The sequence below is a fragment of the Plasmopara halstedii genome (genome assembly GCF_900000015.1).
Source record: "Plasmopara halstedii genome assembly, contig: Scaffold_658, whole genome shotgun sequence".
In the NCBI taxonomy this organism is placed as follows: Eukaryota; Oomycota; class Peronosporomycetes; order Peronosporales; family Peronosporaceae; genus Plasmopara; species Plasmopara halstedii.
This window is the reverse complement of record NW_020187575.1, coordinates 108886-133504: the sequence shown is the minus strand read 5'-3', so window position 1 is coordinate 133504 and position 24619 is coordinate 108886. Positions and strand designations below refer to the sequence as shown.

Here is a 24619-nt window from a genome sequence, read left to right as displayed (position 1 = left end):
ACGATGCACCTAATGTGTCACTGCGGATTACGCCTTCTCCGCGCAGGTAGAGCACGCCAAGAGCAAACTCCGCATCACGATGTCCAAGATCTGCTGCTCTATTCAGCAACTTTACAGCAGCTTCCACATCTTGATCAACTCCGTGACCGTAGAATTTCATCATGGCAAGGAGGTAAAGCGGCTCGGGTTGCGAATGTTGAACACCATAAAGTATTTTCTGCATTGTATTTTCTTCGATTGGAGATCCTCGTGGTATCATGACCTCTTTCAAGTCATCTCGAGCAATAGAAACAATACAATAGGCTTCATCTGTAGTCGCAACGAGCATTAGAAGCGTCACCAGTCTCTTCAAGTTCATCCTTGAAAATCTCATGCAGTATAAAGATTAAAATATATTTTCATCCAATGCTATTTCTACTTGTTTTATTATTTTTATATTTCTACCAATTGTCTTGCTCTGCATTCGTCGGCCTTACTTTACACATCAATGTCCTCATCTGTTCAAAGCCAAGAATGTAACACATGAACAAGCTAGACATATATGTACCTGTATGGATCAAAGACTTGCATTTTTTATCTTCTGGTTCGAGCAATGGCCACCGCGCCATTGTCGGCACCAGTTACTAATTCGAATTTGTGACTCGAACACAAAGCGACGAAAATCCGATTCAGTCACTTTGCGTATCATCAGATGAGACTCAAGTGTACATCTGAGATACAGCAGGAAACTTGGACATTCTGGACTTACGTACTTTGAAGCCACCCGACGCTTCCATACATTGCAGCAGTTGGTCTTGATCGTATGCTGCCCGTTTTCGATGCCAATACATGCAAGAACAGGCACACATTCTATGTAAAGCAATGGTTGAACACGGTGTTGTTTTGTGCGGACGGTCTTAAAGATCTTCTTGAGGGTGATGAGCCGTCACAGAAAAGACTTGAGTCAGGTGACGATCATTTGTCACTTGATGATGACGATGACATGAAAGAGGAAGCGTATGAAAGTCTGGAGATTTGTGAAGACGAAGATAATAACGATGATGACGACTTCACCGGAAACGATAACGAAAAAATCAACGTCGCTTATTGCAATGCGTGATAGTTATGTATTTGTTTTGTTGACACTGAAGTGGTTTCACGATCGTTTCTGTTTCTTTCGCACGCGACAAATACTATCATACGCATGTCTACTGGTCTACGTGTCGATATCGCTTCATAGTTGACACCATACGCAGATAAGAAGCAAATGACATGTGGGCAGGTTAAACGTTTCGCACAAACAAAGCAAAGAAATAAGCGCCTACATCCTCAACTAGCATGATGGCGATAAAGGATCGCACTGACTAGGTCTTTTTCCGACTCTGAAACCAGGTTGATCAAGGACGCAGCGAGCTTGTAATTATTTATCTGCTTCTTTGATAACTACGATGAAGATACTTTCACATCTCAGGTCAAGTTAACAAAATGAAGTATCTATAAGCATTAATAATTACACTGAAAACATACTTTTCTTGTTAATTGATACAGCATGACCACACCATATCACTACCACAACATATCACTCACTACCATTGCGGTCAATGTCTGTCAAAGTCACAGCGACTCATCCACATTGTGAAGCCAAAGTTTACGGCACCAACAAGAAGACCCACAATCCATTCGTTGTTTGCTACAAAATTTGATACTTTGTTCCTATAGCTTGGTCTCTGCATCATTCACAAGATTAAACATGAATCCACAATATATATGTACATTACGCCAATAGATGCTTGTTCTTACCTTGTACTTTAATCGAAGTGGTTCATCTTCCGTCCATCTGTTTGCATCGGCTGCCGTCACAGTATGATCTAACCGCAAATTTACATCTTCAAAGCCGAGAAAACTTCCTTTTTAAATGTTGGTCTTTTAAATGCGGCATGTAACAAATCCCCCATATTTGTCCCCACTGGAACCTTTACTGGTATAGCCAGGTCATTATAGTCAGCGACAAATACTTGGACTGTATTCTCTGGGATCTTTGGTGTAGCTGCTGACAAAAGTGGCAGTTTTGGAGATGAAGAAAGAGTTCCAAAGCTCATGCTTCTTTGATCTCTTGAATTTCTAATAAGTCGGACAACGATCATTTCGTTTTCTGCCGCATCTCAAGAACATGATACCCTCTCAAATCGACGATATGACTAATAGCCAACGATTATTCATCATTTTCCTTCAATCTATGTGAATAGGACACCGATGTATCTACTGAAAAAAACTGATGCAGCCATTGAAAGATCAGATATACATCATGTAGCCAGCCACATGACATTATTAACTCAATAAAAATTTGTGAGGATTTTGACATTAAGCGATAAAGGTTTCGTTGGAGCGATCTGAGTGTGGATGAGATTTCACTTTCAGTAGTTATAAAGGACAAATCGATTCCGATATTTTAACTGAGGAAGATTGAATATGATAAGGAGTTTGATGATTTCAATGTCGATCTAAATATTAAGGTTTTCCAAGTCGAGATACTTCGTCTCATAGTACGAATCCTGGGTTTGGACCTGTTAATTAAACTATTGTCATGCTCTACAAGCCATTCAATCATTATCTTACGAATCAGTTTCGTGGCTGCTCACTAGAAAGCATGAGCTATGCAAACCCTAATTACTTCGACGACAACCACGGCTTCGGTACTACGGCCATATATGAGAGTCAAGAGCCACTGGTGCTGTTGCTGTTCCCATCACGCTGGCCAGCACGCATTGTCATCATCTTCTTCACTGATCTTCAGAACCACCGCGTTATTGTCGGCGCCAGTTACAGTCACATTCGAATGAAGGCTTCATGAAGAGAATCCGATTCAGTTGCTTCGCATATCACCAGATGAGACTCGAGTGATACAGCAAGAAACTTAAACAGTCTGGACTTACGTACTTTGAAGCATATGGGCTAATGGACAGGACCAGTCGGATCTATTCAGGACATTGCGTGCCACCCGACGCTTCCATACATTGCAGCAGTTGGTCTTGATCGTATGCTGCACGTTTTCGATGTCAATGCACGCAAGTACAGGCACACATTCTATGCAAGCACGGTAAACACGGTATTGTTCTGTGCAGACGATCTTAATGATCTTCTGGAGGGTGATGAGCCGTCACAGAAGAGACTAAAGTCAGGTGACGATGATTTGTCACTTGATGATGGCGATGACATGAAAGAGGAAGCGTATGAAGGTCTGGAAATTAGTGAAGAAGATGATAACAATGAAGACGACGTCACGGAAGACGATAACAAATAAATTGGCGTTGCTTTACAAATGTGTAAATGCGACTCGAAATGAGTTTTTCTCGGACCGTAGCGGCCAATTATCAGAGAGATGATGCAGAGATTTTGAAATCAGACACTGAAATAGTAAGTCGCAACTTCAAATAGGCTCGGATCCTGGAGTTATCGAGTGACGACGGATATGGCGAATGTTAGCAATCATCACGGTGCAAACTTCGCGCACCTTCAAAAGCAGATCACCATAACATTCAGGTATTCGAATGGGAGTAAGCACTTCAAGTTGCTCGAAATTTTCGACATATTGCACAGTGCAGTTGCTCAGTGCTAGCGTATTATCCTAACAATTTCAATTTTGTCTTCTATGGCTCTGATTTGTTGCAGGATTCGCTCAACTTCGCAATGTCTTCTGCCGCAATGTTCATGCTAGCCACATTTATACGAGTGGAAAGCTTTAGGAGCATGTGCACAACACTCTCAGCTGCGGTCTTGTTAGTTCACGAAGCGATGTTAATGAGCGTTTTAACGTAAATCTCTCTCGTCTGCTTGCCCGGTACGTTGACCATCGACTCAATTGCAAACTCGCAACCTTTCTACAGTCAGAGCTGACCCTGAAGCTCACAAAAGAGCCGATCCAGCGCCATACTTGTGTGACGACGGATTATTCAGGATGTTCTTTAGCAGCTCTTATCAGGCCACAAGCATGCCTTCATCCCCCAATTTACTTCCGATTGGTGAAACATCTAAATGGGTGTAGCACAAAAGCGCTTGATCTCCAAACCTCAAAAATACCTGGATCTAGCATACATCTACCACCATTTGTTTTTCGCGACCAGAAATAGTTGGAAAACTTGGTAAAATCAAGAACGTACTCCTGTTTAAACGAGTCTCACGACTCATTCCAGTCTTTGAACCAAGTTTACTGCGCTTCGTTTGTTCTCGACTTTCGACTTGTTTTTTTGAATCGATTGAACATGCCTTTGCGATTGCACGTCAATCGATGAGAGCTAATCATCTTTCAATTGTTCTGAGAGCTCATAAAGCTTAATAGCGAGACAAGCGAAACATCTTGTCTTCATTGCTTCCATAATGATTGTTTCTTTTACAACCACAGCATTTCTTGCGATGTCTAAAAGTTCGCATAATTATACTTTGAACATGCTATCTGGTGCCACGTTGAAAAGTATGTAGTGGTCACTAACCGTCTCCGTTTTTTAAAGATATGATACTCGTGTCAATATGGTTGCGAGTTAGTTTCTCTTCAATTACTGCATCAGAATTAGAATTGTCGCCGCGAATTCTTGTCCTTAGTTGGGGTCGCTTCACCGAAAAGTAGATAACTTTTTTCGTTAAAGAGAATGATGTAACGTGGCTGACAATGTGCGGAGAGTAGTCTTCACTATATTTGAATGGATGAGAACTACCTTTCAGTGGATACGTCGCTATCTTTCGTTAAGTAGACCAGAGTATTCATGATATCCTGTTGAATACACATCTCACACCGGCAACTGAAAAATGTTGATGTGATTTGACATCGGAAATATCTTTATCGCTGCAGGTAACATTGAGCATTGTTGGACTTATTAAAATGACAAATGATCAAGTTGTTATGAGTTTTGAAGCACTGCGTTCACCCTCAAACCTGCCACTACTCCCAGCAGTTCCAATCAATCCGGAGAATACAGTCACAGTGCATGTGCGTGACTACAACGGCATCGCCCAGCCCGTGGTAGTTCCAGTCGGATCAACTTTGAGTGAATTATTAAATGCCGCCTTCAGAAAGGCTTCGTTCGGAAGAGGAGCCATTCTTGGCCTTGAAGATGACAACTTACAGCTATATCAGTGTGTGACGGCAGTTGATGCCACTAGATGGACGGCCGACCAGCCACTTCAAGTGAAGTACAAGGTGAGCAAAGGCGTCTATTGAAGCAATGTATCACTTAATGTTGTAATGTGGATCGAGAAACATTTCCTGTCTAATCTTGTAAATGATGCAGAGACCGAGCTGTTGTGAAAAAATGGGAGAATTTGCAGATCATTACATGGGATGGGTCGTAGCCTTTATAATGTTATTGCAGCTTTATGCTGCTCATCGTGGATAAAGTGTTTATAATGGTCATGACAGCAATTGGACCCGCAGTGGTAGTGACGTAACAATTAACACGAAAGATTTTGCTGCAACAGGTAACTGTGTTGATACTCATGTAACTTTAATACTTTTACGCGGGATGTGAGCGCGTCTACATCATGGACGCAGCAAACTCACCGCAAGCTTGAACCAACCTGTTTCATTGAAAAATAGACCTAGTGATGTCAGTGCAATCAATTAATGGACGAGGACGGCAACCTGACGCGAACATTGTCACTATGAGCATATAGCTCTCAAGGCATGCATTTTTGGCACGAGTCGCAAGCTACAGACCTTTGATAGCAATCCAAGCACAGACATCTCTGTTGTGCGCCTTGTTCTCAAAACAACGTTCAAGCACCCGATGCATCACCACTTGAACGATAATGTGGATCCACTCGAGATCAATTGAGCAATCCTTACGGCTTGACACCGTTTACCCCAAAGCAATTGACCTACCAACCAGCTTCACTTGATCTGCTTTTACATATTGCTACCAGGTCACTTGAGTTCGATAAGTGAGCTTGTATATCGATGCGAATACTCTAATTATAGCGGCGAGTATTACCATCAAAACAGACAGTCTCTACGTTAAAGCATTTTCAGCTCAAGACATGAGCTATCGACTGTCGCAAAACGCACGAAACACTAAAGACTTACTTGAGGAACTTGAGCGTGATAAAGAATTTGATGTGTTACGTGAGTACCTTATGCGTTTCGAGCTGTTTCCACGACAGCGAGATTTGGCTGCGGCACCCATTCGTTTCGAGGAGTTAAAGGAATTGGCAAAGCATTGGAATTTGCATCGTCAACGATATTTTTGGAAGACAAACAGCACAAAAGAAGAACTTGCTCGTACGTTATACCACCACATCAATACGAAAATCATTCCGCTGGAGAATGGCGGTGGGAAAAGTAGTCAGATCAGCGCTGTTGAAAGTACTGCGCTCATACCGGAACCACCACCACGACATAATCCTGGATCAACGAGTGAGGTACATCGAAAACGAGCCACGATTCGACCCATACCACCGGATCGAGTTTTTCGTGCTGATAGTGTCTTTAATGGATACAAAGGTGACCTTTTTGGACAACGTGGAAATTATGAAGATGGGATGATTTACTTGTCTCGCTTTCCAAAGCGTGCGGCGCTCTTCAATACAAGAGGAAGTGGAGATTCGGCTGTCAGCGATAATCATACAATTACAACGTTGTGTTCGAATGATGGACAAGACAAGAATGACGATATGAAGCAACTTAGCGCAGAAAATGTCGATTTACTCTCTGGAACAACTCGTGAAACTCGTTTAAAACAGGAGTGTGCGTTTAGTATCTACCACTTTTCGACTATAACTGGCCATGAAAAGAAAATGGTGGCGGAAGGATGTATGCTAGCGCTCAGTAAATTGACAGTATTTGAGGATTTAGAAGTCAAGCGCTTTTGTGCCGCGTCGATTTTGAATCTTTTGTGTGAGTCGCCACTTGGGAGTAAAATGGCGGATGAAGGCATGCTGATGGCTTGTTTGGAGCTTGCTAAAGTACAGCATGAAGAAGTCCGTCGTCACACGAGTATGGCATTGTGTCGCTTTTCTTACGAGCGAGCGGGTCAGCTTCGACTCGTACAGGAAGGTTGCGTATCTGCGATTGTGTCGATGGTCAACGTTCCAGACGTGGAAACAAAAGAGACTTGCGTGAAGACGCTCATTAACATCGCTTCATCAACTAGCACGACCGTGGCTGAAAGTGTTGTGCACGTGCTCTTGAAGCTTGCCACCCGTACAGATGTAGCCAGCGTGAAATTTGCTGCAAAAGCTATTGCGAACTTATCTTTACTGAGCGGATCCCGTGCTAAGGTTTTAGACGACGGTGTACTTGATACAGTGTGGCAATTAGTGCACCGAAGCAGTTCCATAGACGACAAAGACGGTGAGACTGTAGGAAGTATAAGGAAGCACTTAGCAACTGCATTGTGCAATATGTCGGGAATCTCGAGTAACTTGGAGCGTTTGAATCACGCTCGAATACTTGAATGTCTTGTTGAGTTGCTCAAGTTTGATAAGCCTCAAGAAGTGCGTGAACTTTCCGCTGTGACGATTGCAAACATTTCGTCATATCCGTCGTCACTCAATAATTTGGTGCTTAGCGAAGCTTTGAGCAAACTTGTTGAAATTGCGACTCACCAGTCAAGCGTATTCGATTGTGAGAACACTGCATTATGTCTGTCAAACATGGCTGCTACAGCAGACAGCCGCGCTGTGTTGACACGGATTGGTGTCGTGCCGTTACTGCTACGATTTGTGGAAGAAGACGGCGGAGACCCGAATTTCATGGCTCAACAGTTTGCTATTTTAACACTTTGCAGTCTGCTAACACACTCGGAAACCTGTATGGAGCTTCTCCAAAGCAACATCTTAGCAGCGATCGCTAAGCTCGCAAATCGCACCCCACATGACCGTGTACGAGACCTATGCGCCAACGCTCTGTCTAACGCATCCTATAACAAGACTTTACAAGCAGCTCTATTACACAACGATACTATTCACATTATCGTACGGCTTTGTAGACGCAAGGAAGATACGGACGACGAAAGCGTGTCCGGTATGTTTTCAAAGCCTGCCACACCTATCGGATTAGGATCATCGACGGTATTGACGAGGTCTCAGGAATGTGCACTGGTTTGTCTTTTTAATCTTTCCTTCGTAGCCGCAAGTCGCGCTTCACTGGGGCGTTCTGACGTCGTGTCAACACTGACTCGAGTCTTTACCAGGTTGCCTGCGAGAGTTGATGAACCATCACGTCAATGTGCAGCTATCTTGGCCAATTTATCGTTTGACGTCGAGGCCTGCCACCGTGTGATGATTGATAATGGTATCCGTCTAATTCGTCGTTTCATGACTGCTGCGACGGCCTCTGCGGTGGCAGCGGCGGCGTCAGATGTCCCGGTCAGCGCATCCGAGCTTGCAATTGTCCGTGAAACGCTTCGTTGCTGTGCTACGGCGTGCTGTAATGTTGCGGTTGATGCACTTGATAAGACTCCGGTATTGGACATGCTTATCGAACTATCAGGTTCGACGTACAAGCCCACGACGCTGACATGCGCTATAGCATTTGCTAAATTAACACAAAATGCGAAAAACCGTGCCCAGCTCGCGCGTTCTGCCGAACTTTATCCGGCACTAACACTCATGATGCGTTGTGGTATTGAGGATATACAGATCTATTCAGCTGTGGCGTTGTGTAATTTGGCAGTCGAACCGCCGACTGCAAAGCCCGTGGGTATTCGTCACGTATGGAAGGAAGGCACTGTATCTGACTTCATCGTCAACGCACTTTTGCGTATCAATAGTGACTCTACAAAGGAGATTTGTGCGCGTGCTTTGTTCAATTTGCTTACGCACGAGGAATTACGCCCAATGCACATCAAAGATGGTGTTTTGTATGCGCTGGTGAAACTGGCGCGGCTTGATAGTGTCGCAATCCGCACCTTGTGCGTCACAGCACTGTACAATATTAGCTGTGAACCGGCACTTGTCGAAACATTGATGGAGCTGAAGGTCGCACAGGTCATCACGAAGCTGTGCGAAATGGAGTTCAGTAATCAAATAAATTATCGCAAACTTGCGGCGTGTTTGACCAACCTGGCGTCGGAGACAACCATTTCGTCGGATAAAAGGCCTAATGATGTCAGTGCGATATCGAGTGTAGCCGTGAGGCTAGTTGAGAGTGGGGCACTCATTGCTTTGCTGGTTATGTGCAAACGTGATGATTTTTCCACGCGACATGCGTGTGCTGCAGCACTCTGCTCTTTATCTGCGTATGATGTCAACTGCGAAGCGATAGCGACACTTGGACTTGTAGACGTGCTTACAAATAAGCTCTTGTCACATGCAGAAGACACAAACACGTCCATGGAGCGTCTTCAGCGGCAACAAAACCAATACGCCCTTAACGCGCTTTGCAATATCTCGCGTTATCCTGCACTTCACGACCGTATCATAGACGCTGCGGCATTGCCTCAAACTATACGAATTCTTGCTGCAAATTTGAACCAAGAAGACGATGCGATAGTCCTGATCTGTGTGCAAACGCTGGACAATTTAACATTCCACGCACGACATCGGCAAGCTTTGATTACACACAAACTGGTGGCTACTCTGCTATGCTGTGCACACACACTACGGCGTTCAACACAAGTAGGCGATGTATGCGCAGAGACTATCGCTGTCTTGTGTGAAGATCCACTCCACTGGCACGAGCTTGTAGACGCAGGTGCCGTTCGAGTTTTGCGTGAGCTTCTTTTAGATGGTGAGACACAATCAGTGGCCTCTCAGGCTGCGCTTCGAGCCTCTGTCTACGCATTGAGTCAACTTGTACGCTGTGAGAAGACAGGCGAGATGGTGCTGGCGGACGGAGCGCTAGATGTGGTAGCACACGCACTCGATCTTAAGGTGGATGCAGCAAACCAAAACGCTATTGAAAATCGCCAAGAGCTGGCTGAACGATGCGCTGTCATTATTCGGGCTTTGTCGACACAGAGTGACTCCGTTCGTCTCATGCTAATGCTGAATGCGCGCCTCGTGCCACTGATCAACACTATCGTTAACACGTGCTCCCATGGAAATTACCGTCAACGTGCTGGTCAACATGTCATCTTGGCTTTTTACAACCTTACATCCTGTCGTCTCAGTATGGACGATGTGAATGAAGAGAATGCAGTGGAAACCATGCAGGGTTTGGATACCATGGTGATGAACGGTGTCGTCCCGTTGCTCATTCGCCTTTCTAAAGACGGGGGTAGTGATATGGCACCAGCCTGCGCAGTAGCACTTGCGCATGTCAAGCATCGCATCAAAGAGCGATTGGCAATGAGTCAAGTGCAGAAAGACCGCAGATTTGAACAGCGTGAGCTTCTTGAAATGGATGAGTTGATGGAGGACGGTGTCGTTACGGCATTGCTGGCTATGTTTGAGCTGGATACAGCCGGAATTCAACGCGTTGATCGCCAAGCAGCCACGATGCCTCCAACTTTGCCTGTCCTTCGTGTTGCTACGCTTGAAGACTGGACATTTCACGCTGGTAACTCTACGTTACCATTTGAAAGGACTTTGCCAGTAACCTGGGACTTTTGCGATCCTGCTAACGACGAATTGCAATATGTGCCATCGGAACCTCAATCTTTTCTGTCACTTCTGTCACCGGTAGTCTGTGCTTCTGGAGCTACAATCCAAGACAAACTTTATGGTCACTTTGAGATTCTTAAAGTATCTCCAGAAAAATGTCGATTGCGACTTGAAGATTCGCGTTTTGCCAAGCTAGCGACGGCATTTATCGAACCAGCTGAGTCGACGACAGATGGAACTACTGATCTGTCAGACGCTATTGCCATGGCCATCGATGAAGATGATGATCAAGCACGTTCGAGAGCAATGGACGACGACGGGAACGAGACGCGAACGCCTTCATTTGTAAACAAAAAACTTACGAGTCGTACATTGTTGGCACGAGATGCGAGCAACAGTGAAAATTCGGCCTTAAGTATCAGTCCAAGTTCAGACAATTCGGTGTTAGGACGTGTGCGTAAAACAACGTCCACACACGCAGTAACTAATCATTCCAGTCGTGCATTAGTTCAAAACAATCGCACGAATTTGCTTGGAAAATCTAACAGCAATCGAAGGTTCGTGCATGACCGTTTTAAAGATACAAGCTCCGGTGTGATTCTACCTAAGATCATTTAAGCAAAACTTATGATTTCTTAACCAAATTCTAATCTAATCCAACACAATCTTGGTCTTTAACTTGTCAGATAGATTGAGCTGTCGATCTTGTAATCTATGAATCAACTTGTCGTTGCCTTTTACGCGTAGAGTCTCGAGATTTTCAAGTGTCTCGAGATATTCCACTGGTAATGTCGTCAAATGGTTGTACCGCACGTCTAGCGTCTCGAGCTGCATGAGTTTGTAAACGTCGGTAGATAGCGTCGTGAGTCGATTGTGCTGTATATTAAGCGTCTTAAGAGACTGTAGCGCAAATAAAGCGTCAGGTAGCGCACGTAGTTGGTTCTTGGACAAATCGAGACGCTGAAGACACGGAACTCGCTCGAGCGCTAGCGCTAGACGACAAGAGCATGCGTCACCCAAGTGCTCGCACATAAGCTGGTGACACACGAGATCATTGGAATTTGAAAGATTAAGCTCCAATACGCAAGAACCTAAGCGAGCAATATCGCGCAGACTTGTAGCAATGACCGACGTCGAGGTGTGACGTATATACATTTTAGTAAGGAATGGCTACATCGAGATAATTTCTTAACATTTAGAAATTTGTAGGATCAGGTAGTGTCGGTCAGCAATGCGTAGAAATTGACTGAAGCGGCGTATAGGATGAGGCCTACAAATACTAGGATAACTAAAATGCCTGCCTTGCGATTATATTCACCATAAATGCGCATTTCTTGGGCTTCGAGCTTCTGACGCGGTAATAAATAAACAATTGGCACTAATGCCATAATATTGATAGCACAATTTGCCATGATATACGACAACACTTGAAGGCGTGTATCCGAAGAATCTTGGGCAATGACTGCGTCCGAAAAGTCTCGTATGAGCTCGGTACTTGACGTGCTTAGTGCGTTTGATAACGTTAAAATTACCATGTGAATTACAGTCGTGTAGGACGCTACGAGACCTGTTGTCGCACCTTCAAGACAATTTTCAGTGATCTCCACAATTGGCAGTGATGTGACAAGCAGCACCGTTGCCCTCGAGATACCTAGCAGCGATAAGATTGAAATTGTATACCAAGCACTTCGAACTCCATTAAATATTGTCGGGATTGCTGCAATAAATTTACATATTATACCAAGCAATAATCCTCCGATAGAAAAGCGTACCCAACTGTGATTAAATAGTGTAAATTGAAAGACCAGGATCGATAAAATCAAGATTGTTTGTTTTAAAACAGCCCCAAAACGTTCATTATGGGGTGAAGCTCGAGCCCAGAACAACACAGCATCGTCGGCAAAGGTAAACTTGAATGATGTTAGAAATACAAACAAGCAGACGAAAACAAGGATACGCCAAACCGCTTGTTGCTGTAAGATACGCCATAATTGATGAGTGAGGGACGAGCGATCTATGGAGTCAACTTTAAGTTGTCGTGGTTCTTCTTCTAGACGTAAAAGTACAGCTGGAATTGGCATTAATGTAATTACTGCCATAAGAAGAAGAATAACCTTCATCGATAGAATCGCTTCGGTCGTCTTTGACTCTGTATTGTAACCAACAACTAGCGAAATAATGACATCGGATACCAAAGTTGCTACTTCTTGTATCAGTAGATATTGTACAAGCAACATACCGCGTTCATGAACTGGCTCGCGTTGTGATAACTCAATTAGAAACGCAAACGCCGAGATAGACGCGACAGTAATACCGAGACTTGTAGCCAACATCAATAGTACATACACACTTCCTCCATAGAAAGTTCGAATCCCAGTATTCATGTGTCCTGTGTTATCATCGATCAAAGCTACAATTACGAGCGCCATAAGTGCCAAGTATGCAAACATCCATCCACCAAGCATATATGACTTGCGATGAAAGCTACGAATTGGGTAGAAATCGGAAAGTAACCCAATAAAGAAACTTGCAACACCAGGTAAGTGAAGTAATTGTAATGTCATCGTACATTGGTCTGTGCTAGAACTCAAATAAACACAAAGAAGAGGTTGGAACGCTTCTGCAAGAAATGGAGTCATAAATCCTGTTGCAGCTGCTGAGATGGCCAAGCCGTAAAATGGATGCGAGAACAATTCAACCGATGCACCACCTCGTAAACTACCATACAATAAATGATTAAAGACTCCGGCAGATGGAGCTGTAGCTGCTCTCGTTCTTTCAGATGGTCGTATGACTTCTTGTAGTAACTGAATCGAGGGTGGAGCGGAGCTAGATCTGCCCACAATTGGAATTTCCGAGTCCATCCACAACCGATGACAGTCTATCTGTCCATTGTCGTACATTGTGCTGAGACTTGTAGCTATTTGAGAGGTCATAGTGGGATATAACACGTCGTCCACATCGTCTGTCGGTGTAGATGACTGAGTTCTCAGTGCTCGTGATCCTTTTGAACTACTCATGTTTTCCTTAATACCATCGTGGTCCGTAATACGATACCAGTCGTACACTGTACTCTCAACACAAAACGAACCTTCCGAAATGAAGCTATAGTCCTTAGACGAGCACTCGCTCGGCATTCTAATATACTCTTCAATTTCTACTCGAACAAAATAAATCAAGGCTGCAGGCTAGAAGTGGTCTGACAAAATGTTTCTTAATGTGCTACCATTTACTCTCCCGTTTGGTCCTTTACAGAACGTCTCTTGTGCTTCTTCGACCTCAAGTCTGACGTCTGTCTCGATAACATTTTTGTACCCGATATCAAACATCTGGTCATTTAGGGCCACTTAAATTGGGGGAAAGGCGCAAAAAGATAAAGAAAGGGCTAGGGTAAGAAAAGACATATAGGTTTTATTGAGATTTGAAATTGCAATATTATTGACTGCATTAAGTGAAATGTATGTATCTGTAAATTAAAGATGATTCGTTTGTATTGTATTAGGTTAGCGGTATAAATTGATGTATGTGGTATTGTCGAAATATTACATATATTAAAGCAAATTGTAACATTGCAATGCAATATTCGGTTATAGATTTGAAGGGAGACGAATTTGTCACGATGTACGGCTTGGGAGCATGTTCAGTTTTCTCATGGTCTTCGTGTCTTGAGTATTTCAAGATTGCTCATCGATGATTTGAAACGAAATTGAAATCGCAGCCCTACCTGACCGCAATTTTTGTTGGGTTAAAGCTAATTTCAGGTAGACCGTTCTAGTCAAATATTGTTGTAACTAATTGATAAAGATACCCACAAGATAACCAATGTGCTGCGAGATTGTAAAAGCATAACCTTGTATGCCCCTTATCCTGATTGTCTGACTGTGTGTTCACTGACTGGTGAAAGGGTGATACATGTTGTAGCATCGCTCATTGTAACACACTTTAAAGTAAAGGCATTAAAGTGCAAGCAGCGTAGCACACGTCATCATCACTCAAATGCTAGTAGTAATTCCTCGCGACTTGATTCAAGTCAAAGTGAAGCATAAATTATTCTTGCATGAAACTCAGCCAAGTTTTATTACCATAACCGCATTCACCAACCACAAATTTTAGACTAAAGGCTGTCTTACTTTCGACTCTGTAAGTGTCAACGACATCAGTTGAGAGGATTTTTTGCTTAACAACAAAGTGTCTCGCTCGAAGAAATCTACTCTATCTATGTAATTATGTCTTTTCCTTGTCAAATATGTCGGCTGAATGACTTATACGTCCAGAGCTGGACATCTTTGTCGCAAGAATGTATCTTTGCGTTGATTGGAGAAAAAGGAAATCTTCTTCACTTTTTTATCTTTCAAAACTTTTGATAGAATTGCCACAAACTAAACAATTTTTATACATGCACAATTTTATTTGCTGGACAGTTCTCTTGAAAGGATCAACTATTTGGTCTGAGATACCTTCTTTCGCTAATGAGAGTATATAAGGTATCTCTAGACATCGCACACGAGTGAAATGAACACGTCCCAAAGTTAGGTGCAGATCTACCGACAATGAAACCAAGATAGAATCATCCTGCAAACTGAACAGTTAACTATGAAAAACTATTGGCTTGTGCTGCGTGCGGAAAGCAGCGTTCCAGCTTCATCTCATAAGATTCAAAACAAAATCGAGAAGCACCGGCATTCGTCAGGTATCGAAGCGGTGACCAAGGCAAGCATAAAATGCGCGAGAAGTTACCGTACATTAGACAGAGAGGAAATTTTGACGCAAAAAGTCCGCATTAACAAGCGCACGGAAGCTGCATTCGTAAGCTCGTAAGCTCTAATCAATGTAATACTAAAATATGATGTGCGGCCAGCAGTCCAGTGTGTCACATACCTCCCCTTTGTGGCGCTAAATCATCTTTATGATAGCGATACTTCAGTTAATCTAAATATTCACAACAATGTCGGAGAGCAAAAAATACTGCTCATACAAATGTTCAGGATTACATTTGATACAATTGTCGGGTGCAAGGTGTATTAAAACTTTTCCCGTCACAGCCTTCTCCACAGATAGACATTTCTTTGATGATCTTTCACAAAAAGGACGCTACGCGAGCAACCGCCGTGCCTAGATTCTAACATTACCCTTTTGCGCTTAACCGTGCATGATTCAAAGAGCATAGTTTCCCAAGAGCACTTCCGCGTGTACACTCAAAATTTCATAAAATTGACACGCTCTTCGCGACCGACGCCCTAAAGGAGCTACTTATGGATAATGCCAAGGTGTACTCCCATGTAAACATTCGTAGTGCTCTACGAGTCCTGACTTAACACTCCGTATAAAACATAATGACAAGCCGTTCCATGAATAAGGCGCAGCCTCATCGCTGCATAAGTCTATCCATGCCCTGTTATTGGTGGAGCATTTCGGGACGCCTCGTCTTAGAGCTCACAACAGTGTCAAGCTCGTCACTCATGAGCCCGAACTGGCATGAGAAGCCGAGCATACTCTACTGCAAGTGCAATAGCCATGGCAACTGTTGCCCGAATCATCACGTTGTAATAACAATTTTTAACTGTCTGAAGTTGCTCGCCACAAGTGGATGAAGCCTTAATTTGATCATGCTTGCGGGCCACCCGCTCACACTATGAGCAAGACAAGCCGGAGAAAGTTGCTCCTCGAGCGCTTTCTCAACTCGCAGGTCCTCAACTACAAAAAGTGCAACCGCTTAGAGTAGAAGCGGCTGAAAAAAACACGCCCATGTTGCGAGTTGTGCTTTGGGTCTTCGGGGCTGGAGATAATTTGCACACTGGGTTCAAAAATACGGTGTGTTACCCGTCTTAAGTTTCTACAAGCCACCTTTGGCGAGGCGAGCGTATGTTTGTTGCATTGATTTATGCTTGACCTTGCAAAATTTAGAGGACGGGGGAAACATAAAAATAAACCCATCAACTCCATTTTCTTCTGTCTACAATCGCGCTTGTCTACAGATCAAGGATCATTGCTCTCTATGAGGTCGGTCCGCACTCACTAGTAGAACGTCCGTTGCGACGAGCAACCTTAAGTTTTTTCTCAGTAAAGACAAGGACCAAGGGTATGCCAGGTCAAAAGCGGTCACGGCGTCAAGGCATCATGCTGAGGTTGGACACAAGTTATCCTAAGAGCTGCTCGAAAATTGCCGAAAGGGGTGTAACTCTTATACTTTACCAAATACTGGTACCAGCCTTGGTGTACTTGCCAATCCACTTTACTTTCCAGAAAAGCCGCCATCCTTTGCTCACCAAGCAGCGCCAGCGGATGCCGACCCTTCCGAAGCTGACACTCGTGAACTCTCTCAATTGAGGCGGCACGTCTGCTAGAATTTAGAGCGGACGTCTCGATCTAAGACAACTCGGATCCCGAATTTCCTCTCAAGCAGGTGCTATCCCACTGCGTGGCATGAGGCACGCTAGCAACTTAGAACCACGTTGCTGCTCTGGGGCAGAGAAGAGCGCGGCAGTAGAATGATCAAGACGTTTCTGCGTCTGAGACATATCTATTTGAAACCAGTTGATATTCAAAGTGGTATCTTGGAAGACCCTAGTGAACTACTGGATGTGTATGTACTCTCTTCGCGATGCTTGGAACATCTGCAAAATTCCTATTCACTGCAAACGAGAGTGGTCCGATGAACTCCAGTCGCACATTAGGTTTCTGAGACCACACTGAATCTCTAGCTAAAATTATTGTTTTAATCTTTCCGTTCGATAGACCAGAATCACGCTTGTCGAAGGCTTGAAGCCCTAAAAAGAATTGTAGAACTTTCTGATTCACGTAATTAGCCAATAATTCAATCATTCACACTCAGAAGCTCAGATTTTGGATTATCGCGTTGACATTGTCCCCAGAAAAGCACGGCTTGTTTATATCGAGATACTTAAGCGCTTTACTTTGTATTAGTCATGGGCACAGTACTTATGCTTCCGACATGGACTTTATAAACTAAAGTATATTGTACTATTCTCCGCGAAAATTGAAAATTAGAACGTACCTGTTAGGTTGAAAGGAAAATATCGCGCGTGAGTTCTATAAGCAAATCCGCTTTTGACATGAGTCAATGTGTACAAATGGTGCTTACAATTGCGGCAAGCGACGCATTCTACGTGCAATTGTCTCAAGTGCTGGCATACAATATACTTTGCCTAGATGAGCGGTACCATGTGAATTTGCTTTTATTTATTTGATATTGGAAAAAATCATCACGATAAGATCATGTCGACCGTGATAGCTCACAATATATCTGTGCGAATGTGAACTAAAAGTCTGGCTGAAGGATAAGGCGCAGGGGGTGTGCTCGATCACAACGCTTTAATTTGCCTCATCTGCTCAGTCAATAAATGAAACCAGACCATGTTATCTTGAGAGAGCTCTTTTGCAGGTCGACAATCTGGTGTGCTCCGAAAGGATAGATGTTGCTGAAAGCTGTAGCGCTGATAACCCTTTATTAGCCATTGACACACCACTTTTGCTTCACCACATGCTATCTATCCTTGCGTCGACGCTGAGCATCTAAACACGGTGCAAATTAGTATAAATTGCATGTTTGGTACATCAACTGCCTCTTTGACATAAAGCCGCTCTCAAGTGCGACTTCAAGATGAGGAATCTTAATGCCTCGTCAGAGGCTTGACTGGTCTCAACAGCGCTAAGCTAACTAGCGTAATGGTAGATAAGCTCAACATAACGGCGCGAGATTGAGCTGTCGCCCACGGATCATTGCCCGGATAGGATTACAGTGATGAGCGTTACCGGTATCTAGACGAACCAAGGCTCAAGAACCAAGGCCCAAGCGGGCTGACGTGATATCCAAATGCTGTCCGGTCATAACATTCATTACAAATTTGTGCTCAAGTAGCATTGCTGTTTCACCCAACGAGTTAAATTCAATTCTGCAGTATCGTAGCGCAGTGCAATATAAACGGCGACAACTCTCTACCGTACAGATTTTGAGCCCAACTGTTGTGACTATTGCCGGGAAGACAAGGCAAGTTGGTTAGCAAGCGTATGAAAAAGTCAAGAAGGAGGAGAAGCCAGACACACAAGAGAAGATGTCACAGTATCAGCTTTGTTTAGGGAGCGTTGGGGTCGCCTGGAGGCATCACGAGACCGAACCGAGACTCTAAAGTCGAGCATTGACAGACAGCAAACGAACGGCGGGTAAGGATGTACATTTCCGATCATAATCAATTTGGATATGATTTTCAAGATGGTCAAGCGCTTGATATTGATACACAGATCAAGGCGGGGTTGAACTGCTCAGCGTGCACACAAGACTAGCATCGAAAAAATAGCGGTGTAGGAACTTCACAGGCAACAACACGCCGACTAAATATTTGCTTGAAAAGTTTACCCAGACTTCAAGGAGTCAATGACGCCGCAAAATGAATTCATTATATGGTCAAACTAACCAATTGCATAGTGAATTAGTAACGAATTTAGGCAACATGCAATGATGTGGCGGCGCAGAATGTCAAGCATATCATGACTTGATTTGAGCGATACCTTCGCTGACGTATACATCGTTTGTGTACTGATGGTGGTGGGGAGTACCGGGCATAAGATTTTTGATAGGGTAGAGGAAAATCTTGGCAGATCGGTAAAATGCACGATCATGTAAGCAATTAAAAGGTGGAGAGGAGACACCACCTGTATTGAACAGTGCGAAGCGCGGCGTTGCGTGGGAATCACAGCCGTTTTCTGTGGAGATGCGGTGGAACATGCTACCTGCACACTAGACGAAAGCCCTGTCAAGGCAAAATCAAACTGAAAATCGCCGTCGTCGGTGCTCGTAGATGAGCCTGACGAGAAATCTCAATAATGACGGACACTTTGAACTCAGGAGTTCAAATATTCAATCTTGATTTGATAGGCCAGATCGGCCACTATTAACAAAAGGATGGATTATGTTGTATGATGCGGTGAGGCTATCGACTGACATTAAGCACTTGGACGTTTGATAGGAGCTTAATATTTGAGGTCACGCTTGCTAAAAAGAAAGAACTGAGCTAGTATGACTCATTACTAGAATAGACGTGCGCTCGTGGACAGAGAGCCTACGAGTAACTTCTTCAAAGTATTGTGCTTAGCAATACTCTCACGAAAGCCTCCGTCATACAATTATTGCGACTCATCGTCTGACTTCTGACTCCTATACACTCATTGATTGTACCGAGCCGTCGCAGTTTATATATCGGATAACTCTTACAGTTTTCGAAGTAAATTTCATTTGTAGTAATGCAACTAGTCAGCTGGTTGAATGTACGCTGTTTGTAGTCGTGGAGTAATTAAATACAGTAATTACATCTGCTTTTGATTCACAAATACCGGTTGAAAAGAGGGCGGTTGGCGTAGCAGTCAGACAACATGATTTTGTTACGCTAGCCATTTTATACTAGTGCCATAGTACCAGAATGCGCTACAGATATACGCTTGCGTCTTTCGTTTTGATTGAAATAAATGGTCGCTTGCTTCTGTCTCTACAGGTAAAAATCTGGATACAGCTTTTCACAGCCGTTGTTTATCTTACAAACTATCCTCAAGGTAGCTAGCGATATTGTTTATACTTTGGAATCATTCCATGCCTTGAGTCGAGGTCGTTGCACTTCCGCGTCCGCGCCAAAACCGATAATGCTTTTATTAGCGGTAGGTTCATGACCCACCGACGGAGAGAATTATTGTTAAAACTTGAATGTTGAAACATCTGAACACTGACTCCGTTGCTCACTTGAAACCTCTCACTTGGCTTCGGTCGGTGAACAGCCGTTAAATTCAGTTTAACTGGTTATCATCATCTTCGTATGCTTTAGCACATAGAGGTTTGGCTCACATAGCCGCGCCTAATTAGCGTGACCGAAGATAATTTAGCATTATAGTAGACTGGTGCATTCCAGACTGCTCGTTACAAATCCACAATACATAAAGCGACACCATCCATAGAAAATACTGCGCCCAAACCAATTTATCTGTCGCAAAGCCCAGCTTCTTTTATCATTTGCATAATGACTAGTATCCCAAGTATCTCACGATTTTTCTCGCAAGCTTCCGAATTGGGTATGCTCGTGAAAAACACCACAAGAAGTATAAAGCCAGAGCTTACTTAATTTTTGATTGAAATCAGTTTGACTTAAACACATCTGCATCTCATTCGACCTTGTCCTATCGTTGAGATTCATGAGAATTGTGCAGCCATTTCCTCATTGCCTAGTGCACCGCAAAGCTAATATGCAGCCGCGTGCACTAGCAATTTAGAAGCTATCAGCAAACAATTTAGCCTTTTTAACATCGATTCACCCGTATCGTCTTCGTAACTGATGCAGTCGTCCTATATTCTGCCCTCGTTCTAATTCGTTGGTCTAACCACGTCCAAATTACTCAATCTATATCGTATCTTAAATGCATAACATTTATACTAGAATATTTCACTAACATTATTTTAACTTGATATTGTGATTGAACCACAAATATTGCATTTATTTTCGAGCCAGATGAATCTGCGGTACTCTACATAGAAAAACTATCACATTCCGCGTTTTTAGATGGTAGGACTTGTTGAAAAGCTCGTGTATCTTGTGGGGCGGTACGCTTTCTCCTTACCTGTCTATTCAGCTATCTTAGTCATATTCACTTATTCGTTTCATTGCAGTGCTTTTTATTCAGATGAGCATGTCGTGGTTCTTGGTGCTCTAATGCGAGAGAAGTTTTTAAAGGTCTTGCTACATGCGTTAACCAATTCAAACATCAATATTAACATAGTTGTGTTTAAAGGACGACGACATGGGAAATGCTATGAATCTACAGACGCGTCAAGTGCGCAAGATTATGAATGAGTTGCACCAGGACAATCTTGTCTGCGAGTCAGTTCTCAATTCGTAGTATATTATCTATTTATTAAGTGTAGATGATTACTATTTTCGCACTAGGGAAGTCTTGAATGACAAGCGGGTTGGTGGTAGCTCATCCACGTCGTACTGGTACATTGACTACAAGTACTTTGTGGATGTCGTGCAGTATCGACTTTACTTGATGCACGAGCATCTGAAAGATAGTGAGCAATTAGAAATTGAACGACAAACTTTTCAATGCAGCGACCCTGAATGTGGACGAGAATACACGGCACTTGAAGCTCAACTGCTTTTGATGCCAGGACAATTTCAATTTCGATGCGGTCATTGTAACGAGTTACTACTGGAATGTGACAATAATGATCGACTATTACGAATTCAGAATTTGCAACGCAAGTTTAAAGACCAAATGAACAAACAAAAAGGAAATCACGACGGAATTTATGAAGTGCTACGTCGTATTGGTGATTTTGTTAAGGAAGGTCATGCGTTACCAAATAATTTGCCCAGTGAAAATCGAGCTGCTGGACTTGGCGGCACGAGCACTCGTTCGACTACAAGTGGAGGAAGTGGTAACCGAGGAGGAGGAGCTAATCATGGCAGCGGAAGTAATCGTGGGGATGATCAGAACAGCAAATCGTATCTGTATCCATATGGTTCCCAAGACCAGGAAATTATAGTTGATATTGCTGGTACAAATCAGGCCGAAGATGATTATTTAACTAGTCGAGACCGGAAAGAAGACAAAGAAGTGGCGAGTCAACAGGTCGCAGCTCCTCGTGCATTGCCTGAGTTTTTGCAGGGCAGCTCAATAAGTGGTCACATGGCGGCGAAGCATTTGCAATCTGTGGATAGCATTACCGATGATTCGTCCATCTCGATGAAAACGACTTTGAAAGGTGTGCATTCACCAAGTCAAAGTGATATGACGGAAGAAGAGCGACAAGAAGCCTTTAAACGCGCTTATATGGCCGAGTTGGAGCGATACAATGAAGATAAGTACGAAGGAGAAGTGCAGATTCAGGTCGACAAACAGGGCTGGGACGCCGAAATGAATGACGATGCTATGGATGAAGAAGAACTGGAAGATGTCGAGTGGGAATGGTATACAGACGACGAAGGGCGTACGACTGATGCTGAAGTCACAGTGAACGGCCAGCCGAAGCGATTGGATGGCGTGGACGACGAAGATTTGCTCAATATGACAGAGCAAGAGTTTTTAGTAAGTTTTTATTGGTATATCATTTCATGAGATCAGAAGTGCTAATCAACGGTGGATGATAAACAGAGCTGCTATCGGATGTGTCTCGCGAACAAAGACGCGTCTTTATAACATGACCTGAGGATGCTCGCACATGCAAAGATGTAAATGCGAAATTTTTGGCAATGCAGAAATATAAAACTAACATTTTTTACCGCTAGTATTTTGTGATGACGGTACATGAACAGCGAAGATTAGCCTTCAAGTACATTGACGATGTTGCCGTGACTCGGTTCGTCGCTCAAAAGTCTCCTTCAAGGCCGTGTCAAACACTAGTGATAGTAACTATCGATCGTTCTTTGCCACATTCGACAATAAATTCAGCTGAAAAAAACATCTTTTGCGAATGAAGCCAAACAATTACGAAGACCTTGACAGCAAAGCGTATCAGTTTGTGAAATTTTGCTCCGTCAATATGTCAGTTATCTGTTCGTTTTTTCGTCTGGTCTTTTGTGAATGTGGTGCAATACGCTGTAGTACATCGTTACATCATCGCGATATGCGCTTTTGCATTTGGAGTCCGATTATGAAGAAAGGGTCTATCGGGCTAAATTTGCCCGCGCTAGCATTGATGTTCACGCACGAAATTCCACTTTTTCCTGTCAATGCCGCGAAGCTGACACACTCGTGACGAGCAGCAAAAACTTGTCGACAATCCTCTTCCGGTCCTTCACTTTCATTTGGTCACGTTGCTGCTGCAAGAGTCTGTTTCCGCAGCTGATGTTGCTAATTTCTTGTGCAGAGCCTTTGGAGTATACAGTTGAAATCAACAAAACTCTCATAATAATAATAAGTATGTTGACTTTAAATGTTCTGAAGACACAAAAATGGAAAAGCTGATCTGTCTTTTGGGTCTATCTGTGATAAATAGGTCATAAAGTGCAAAATATGATATAAATCGATATACGCAAAATATTGTCATCACGTTCCTGGAAGGAAAGCTGTGTATTCGCAGCCATCGTATTACAAGCAGTTTACCATGTTAAGCGAGAAAATTCTATTTGTATCACATTCTGCAATCTTATTTTTTGGTATAATAGATTGCAAAAGGGTGCATAGTGTAACGGGGTTAAACGTACAAGATGTTGTGACCACACATCATCTTGCTAAAGGTTCCACCACACGCGGCGAATATTTCAGACGTGCGCTTTTGTATGCTTACCCACCTATTCATCTTTTGCCACCCACACGTAGCGTTTACCCTGCAGTATGAATTCGCGGCCACTGATAGGGATGTCATGCACCACGTACAGTAATCGGTACTTGCCTTACTTTACACACGTGGCGCTACTTCACGCTATGTGTTATGTGCATCCGTGCTGTTATATAGCAAGCCTTGGAATGAGGCATAGCAGTACAGGCGTGGGACCGCGGGATTCAACAAATTGACGTTTACATTACTTGCTGCTGTACAAATTCAACAGCAGGCCGGCACATGTTGCGACAAATTTGGACGTCGTATGTATCGAATCATCAATTGGCGATGTAGCCGTTGTGTCATACGACAATTCATAAGTAGCGCATCTGTTACCATATGAAGCCGGTCCACCTCTTACCTTACATTAAGAGTATAATCGACAAAAATAGATAACCATCTTGCTATTTTTGATGAGAAATGTCAGCAGAACATAGATGCGGAAATTACGACCGATGAAAGGTTGAGTCTGACGTAAGACAATTCGATTGTTGAACTACGTGGGTTACTTTATGCGGGTTCACGTAATATCAAGCAGAACCTGAATTATAAAGTTGAAGCAGCAAAGATACAAGCTCGAAACTATCAAGTTTGCCAACTTTGATGACCTTGCATGCAGAAAGATATTAACGATGGAAGCACGTCTTGGCCGTTAGTCTTTTCGGCACAGAAAGTCAGCGTCGAGTGTGGATATATGCTTCTCATGACCGAACCCGACCCGTACTTTGCACGATCGAAAAGAATCAGTGACGTCACAATTTTCCTCTTTTGAGCTATCACCATATA

At 43.4% G+C, this 24619-nt stretch overlaps 12 protein-coding genes across 12 annotated transcripts; 8 read left to right on the top strand and 4 right to left on the bottom strand.

Moving 5' to 3' along the window:
- On the bottom strand, positions 1 to 373 carry PHALS_14673 (Tetratricopeptide-like helical; the record flags this gene model as incomplete). The annotated part of the gene is made up of 1 exon (XM_024728929.1): positions 1 to 373. A coding segment is annotated over one exon (373 nt), but the record flags the coding sequence as incomplete, so codon positions are not given.
- A 429-nt stretch (positions 374 to 802) lies between these two features.
- On the top strand, positions 803 to 1099 carry PHALS_13216 (uncharacterized protein; the record flags this gene model as incomplete). Its single annotated transcript, XM_024728928.1, has 1 exon — positions 803 to 1099. One exon carries the CDS (start codon positions 803 to 805, stop codon positions 1097 to 1099), a length of 297 nt encoding a protein of 98 aa, XP_024579355.1.
- Positions 1100 to 1577: 478 nt separating this feature from the next.
- PHALS_13215 (uncharacterized protein) lies at positions 1578 to 2926 on the bottom strand (the record flags this gene model as incomplete). The annotated part of the gene is made up of 4 exons (XM_024728927.1): positions 1578 to 1706; positions 1780 to 1882; positions 2810 to 2849; positions 2917 to 2926. 4 exons carry the CDS (start codon positions 2924 to 2926, stop codon positions 1578 to 1580), a joined length of 282 nt encoding a protein of 93 aa, XP_024579354.1.
- Positions 2927 to 3016: 90 nt separating this feature from the next.
- Positions 3017 to 3280, top strand: PHALS_13214 (uncharacterized protein; the record flags this gene model as incomplete). Its single annotated transcript, XM_024728925.1, has 1 exon — positions 3017 to 3280. One exon carries the CDS (start codon positions 3017 to 3019, stop codon positions 3278 to 3280), a length of 264 nt encoding a protein of 87 aa, XP_024579353.1.
- A 1572-nt stretch (positions 3281 to 4852) lies between these two features.
- Positions 4853 to 5366, top strand: PHALS_13213 (uncharacterized protein; the record flags this gene model as incomplete). The annotated part of the gene is made up of 2 exons (XM_024728924.1): positions 4853 to 5170; positions 5262 to 5366. The coding sequence occupies 2 exons, from the start codon at positions 4853 to 4855 to the stop codon at positions 5364 to 5366; spliced, it is 423 nt and encodes a 140-aa protein (XP_024579352.1).
- A 640-nt stretch (positions 5367 to 6006) lies between these two features.
- PHALS_13212 (Armadillo-type fold) lies at positions 6007 to 11130 on the top strand (the record flags this gene model as incomplete). Its single annotated transcript, XM_024728923.1, has 1 exon — positions 6007 to 11130. The coding sequence occupies one exon, from the start codon at positions 6007 to 6009 to the stop codon at positions 11128 to 11130; it is 5124 nt and encodes a 1707-aa protein (XP_024579351.1).
- A 33-nt stretch (positions 11131 to 11163) lies between these two features.
- On the bottom strand, positions 11164 to 11667 carry PHALS_13211 (FOG: Toll/interleukin receptor and related proteins containing LRR and TIR repeats; the record flags this gene model as incomplete). Its single annotated transcript, XM_024728922.1, has 1 exon — positions 11164 to 11667. One exon carries the CDS (start codon positions 11665 to 11667, stop codon positions 11164 to 11166), a length of 504 nt encoding a protein of 167 aa, XP_024579350.1.
- A 56-nt stretch (positions 11668 to 11723) lies between these two features.
- Positions 11724 to 13649, bottom strand: PHALS_13210 (transmembrane; the record flags this gene model as incomplete). The annotated part of the gene is made up of 1 exon (XM_024728921.1): positions 11724 to 13649. The coding sequence occupies one exon, from the start codon at positions 13647 to 13649 to the stop codon at positions 11724 to 11726; it is 1926 nt and encodes a 641-aa protein (XP_024579349.1).
- A 1233-nt stretch (positions 13650 to 14882) lies between these two features.
- PHALS_14672 (uncharacterized protein) lies at positions 14883 to 15468 on the top strand. Its single transcript, XM_024728920.2, has one exon. The coding sequence runs from the start codon at positions 15106 to 15108 to the stop codon at positions 15328 to 15330; it is 225 nt and encodes a 74-aa protein (XP_024579348.1). The 5' UTR covers positions 14883 to 15105; the 3' UTR covers positions 15331 to 15468.
- A 5603-nt stretch (positions 15469 to 21071) lies between these two features.
- Positions 21072 to 22710, top strand: PHALS_13209 (transcription factor iie; the record flags this gene model as incomplete). The annotated part of the gene is made up of 5 exons (XM_024728919.1): positions 21072 to 21112; positions 21179 to 21242; positions 21301 to 21389; positions 21456 to 22599; positions 22666 to 22710. 5 exons carry the CDS (start codon positions 21072 to 21074, stop codon positions 22708 to 22710), a joined length of 1383 nt encoding a protein of 460 aa, XP_024579347.1.
- A 9-nt stretch (positions 22711 to 22719) lies between these two features.
- On the top strand, positions 22720 to 23466 carry PHALS_14674 (uncharacterized protein). Its single transcript, XM_024728918.2, has one exon. The coding sequence runs from the start codon at positions 22985 to 22987 to the stop codon at positions 23267 to 23269; it is 285 nt and encodes a 94-aa protein (XP_024579346.1). The 5' UTR covers positions 22720 to 22984; the 3' UTR covers positions 23270 to 23466.
- An 879-nt stretch (positions 23467 to 24345) lies between these two features.
- On the top strand, positions 24346 to 24605 carry PHALS_13208 (uncharacterized protein; the record flags this gene model as incomplete). Its single annotated transcript, XM_024728917.1, has 2 exons — positions 24346 to 24351; positions 24453 to 24605. The coding sequence occupies 2 exons, from the start codon at positions 24346 to 24348 to the stop codon at positions 24603 to 24605; spliced, it is 159 nt and encodes a 52-aa protein (XP_024579345.1).
- Positions 24606 to 24619: the final 14 nt, after the last annotated feature.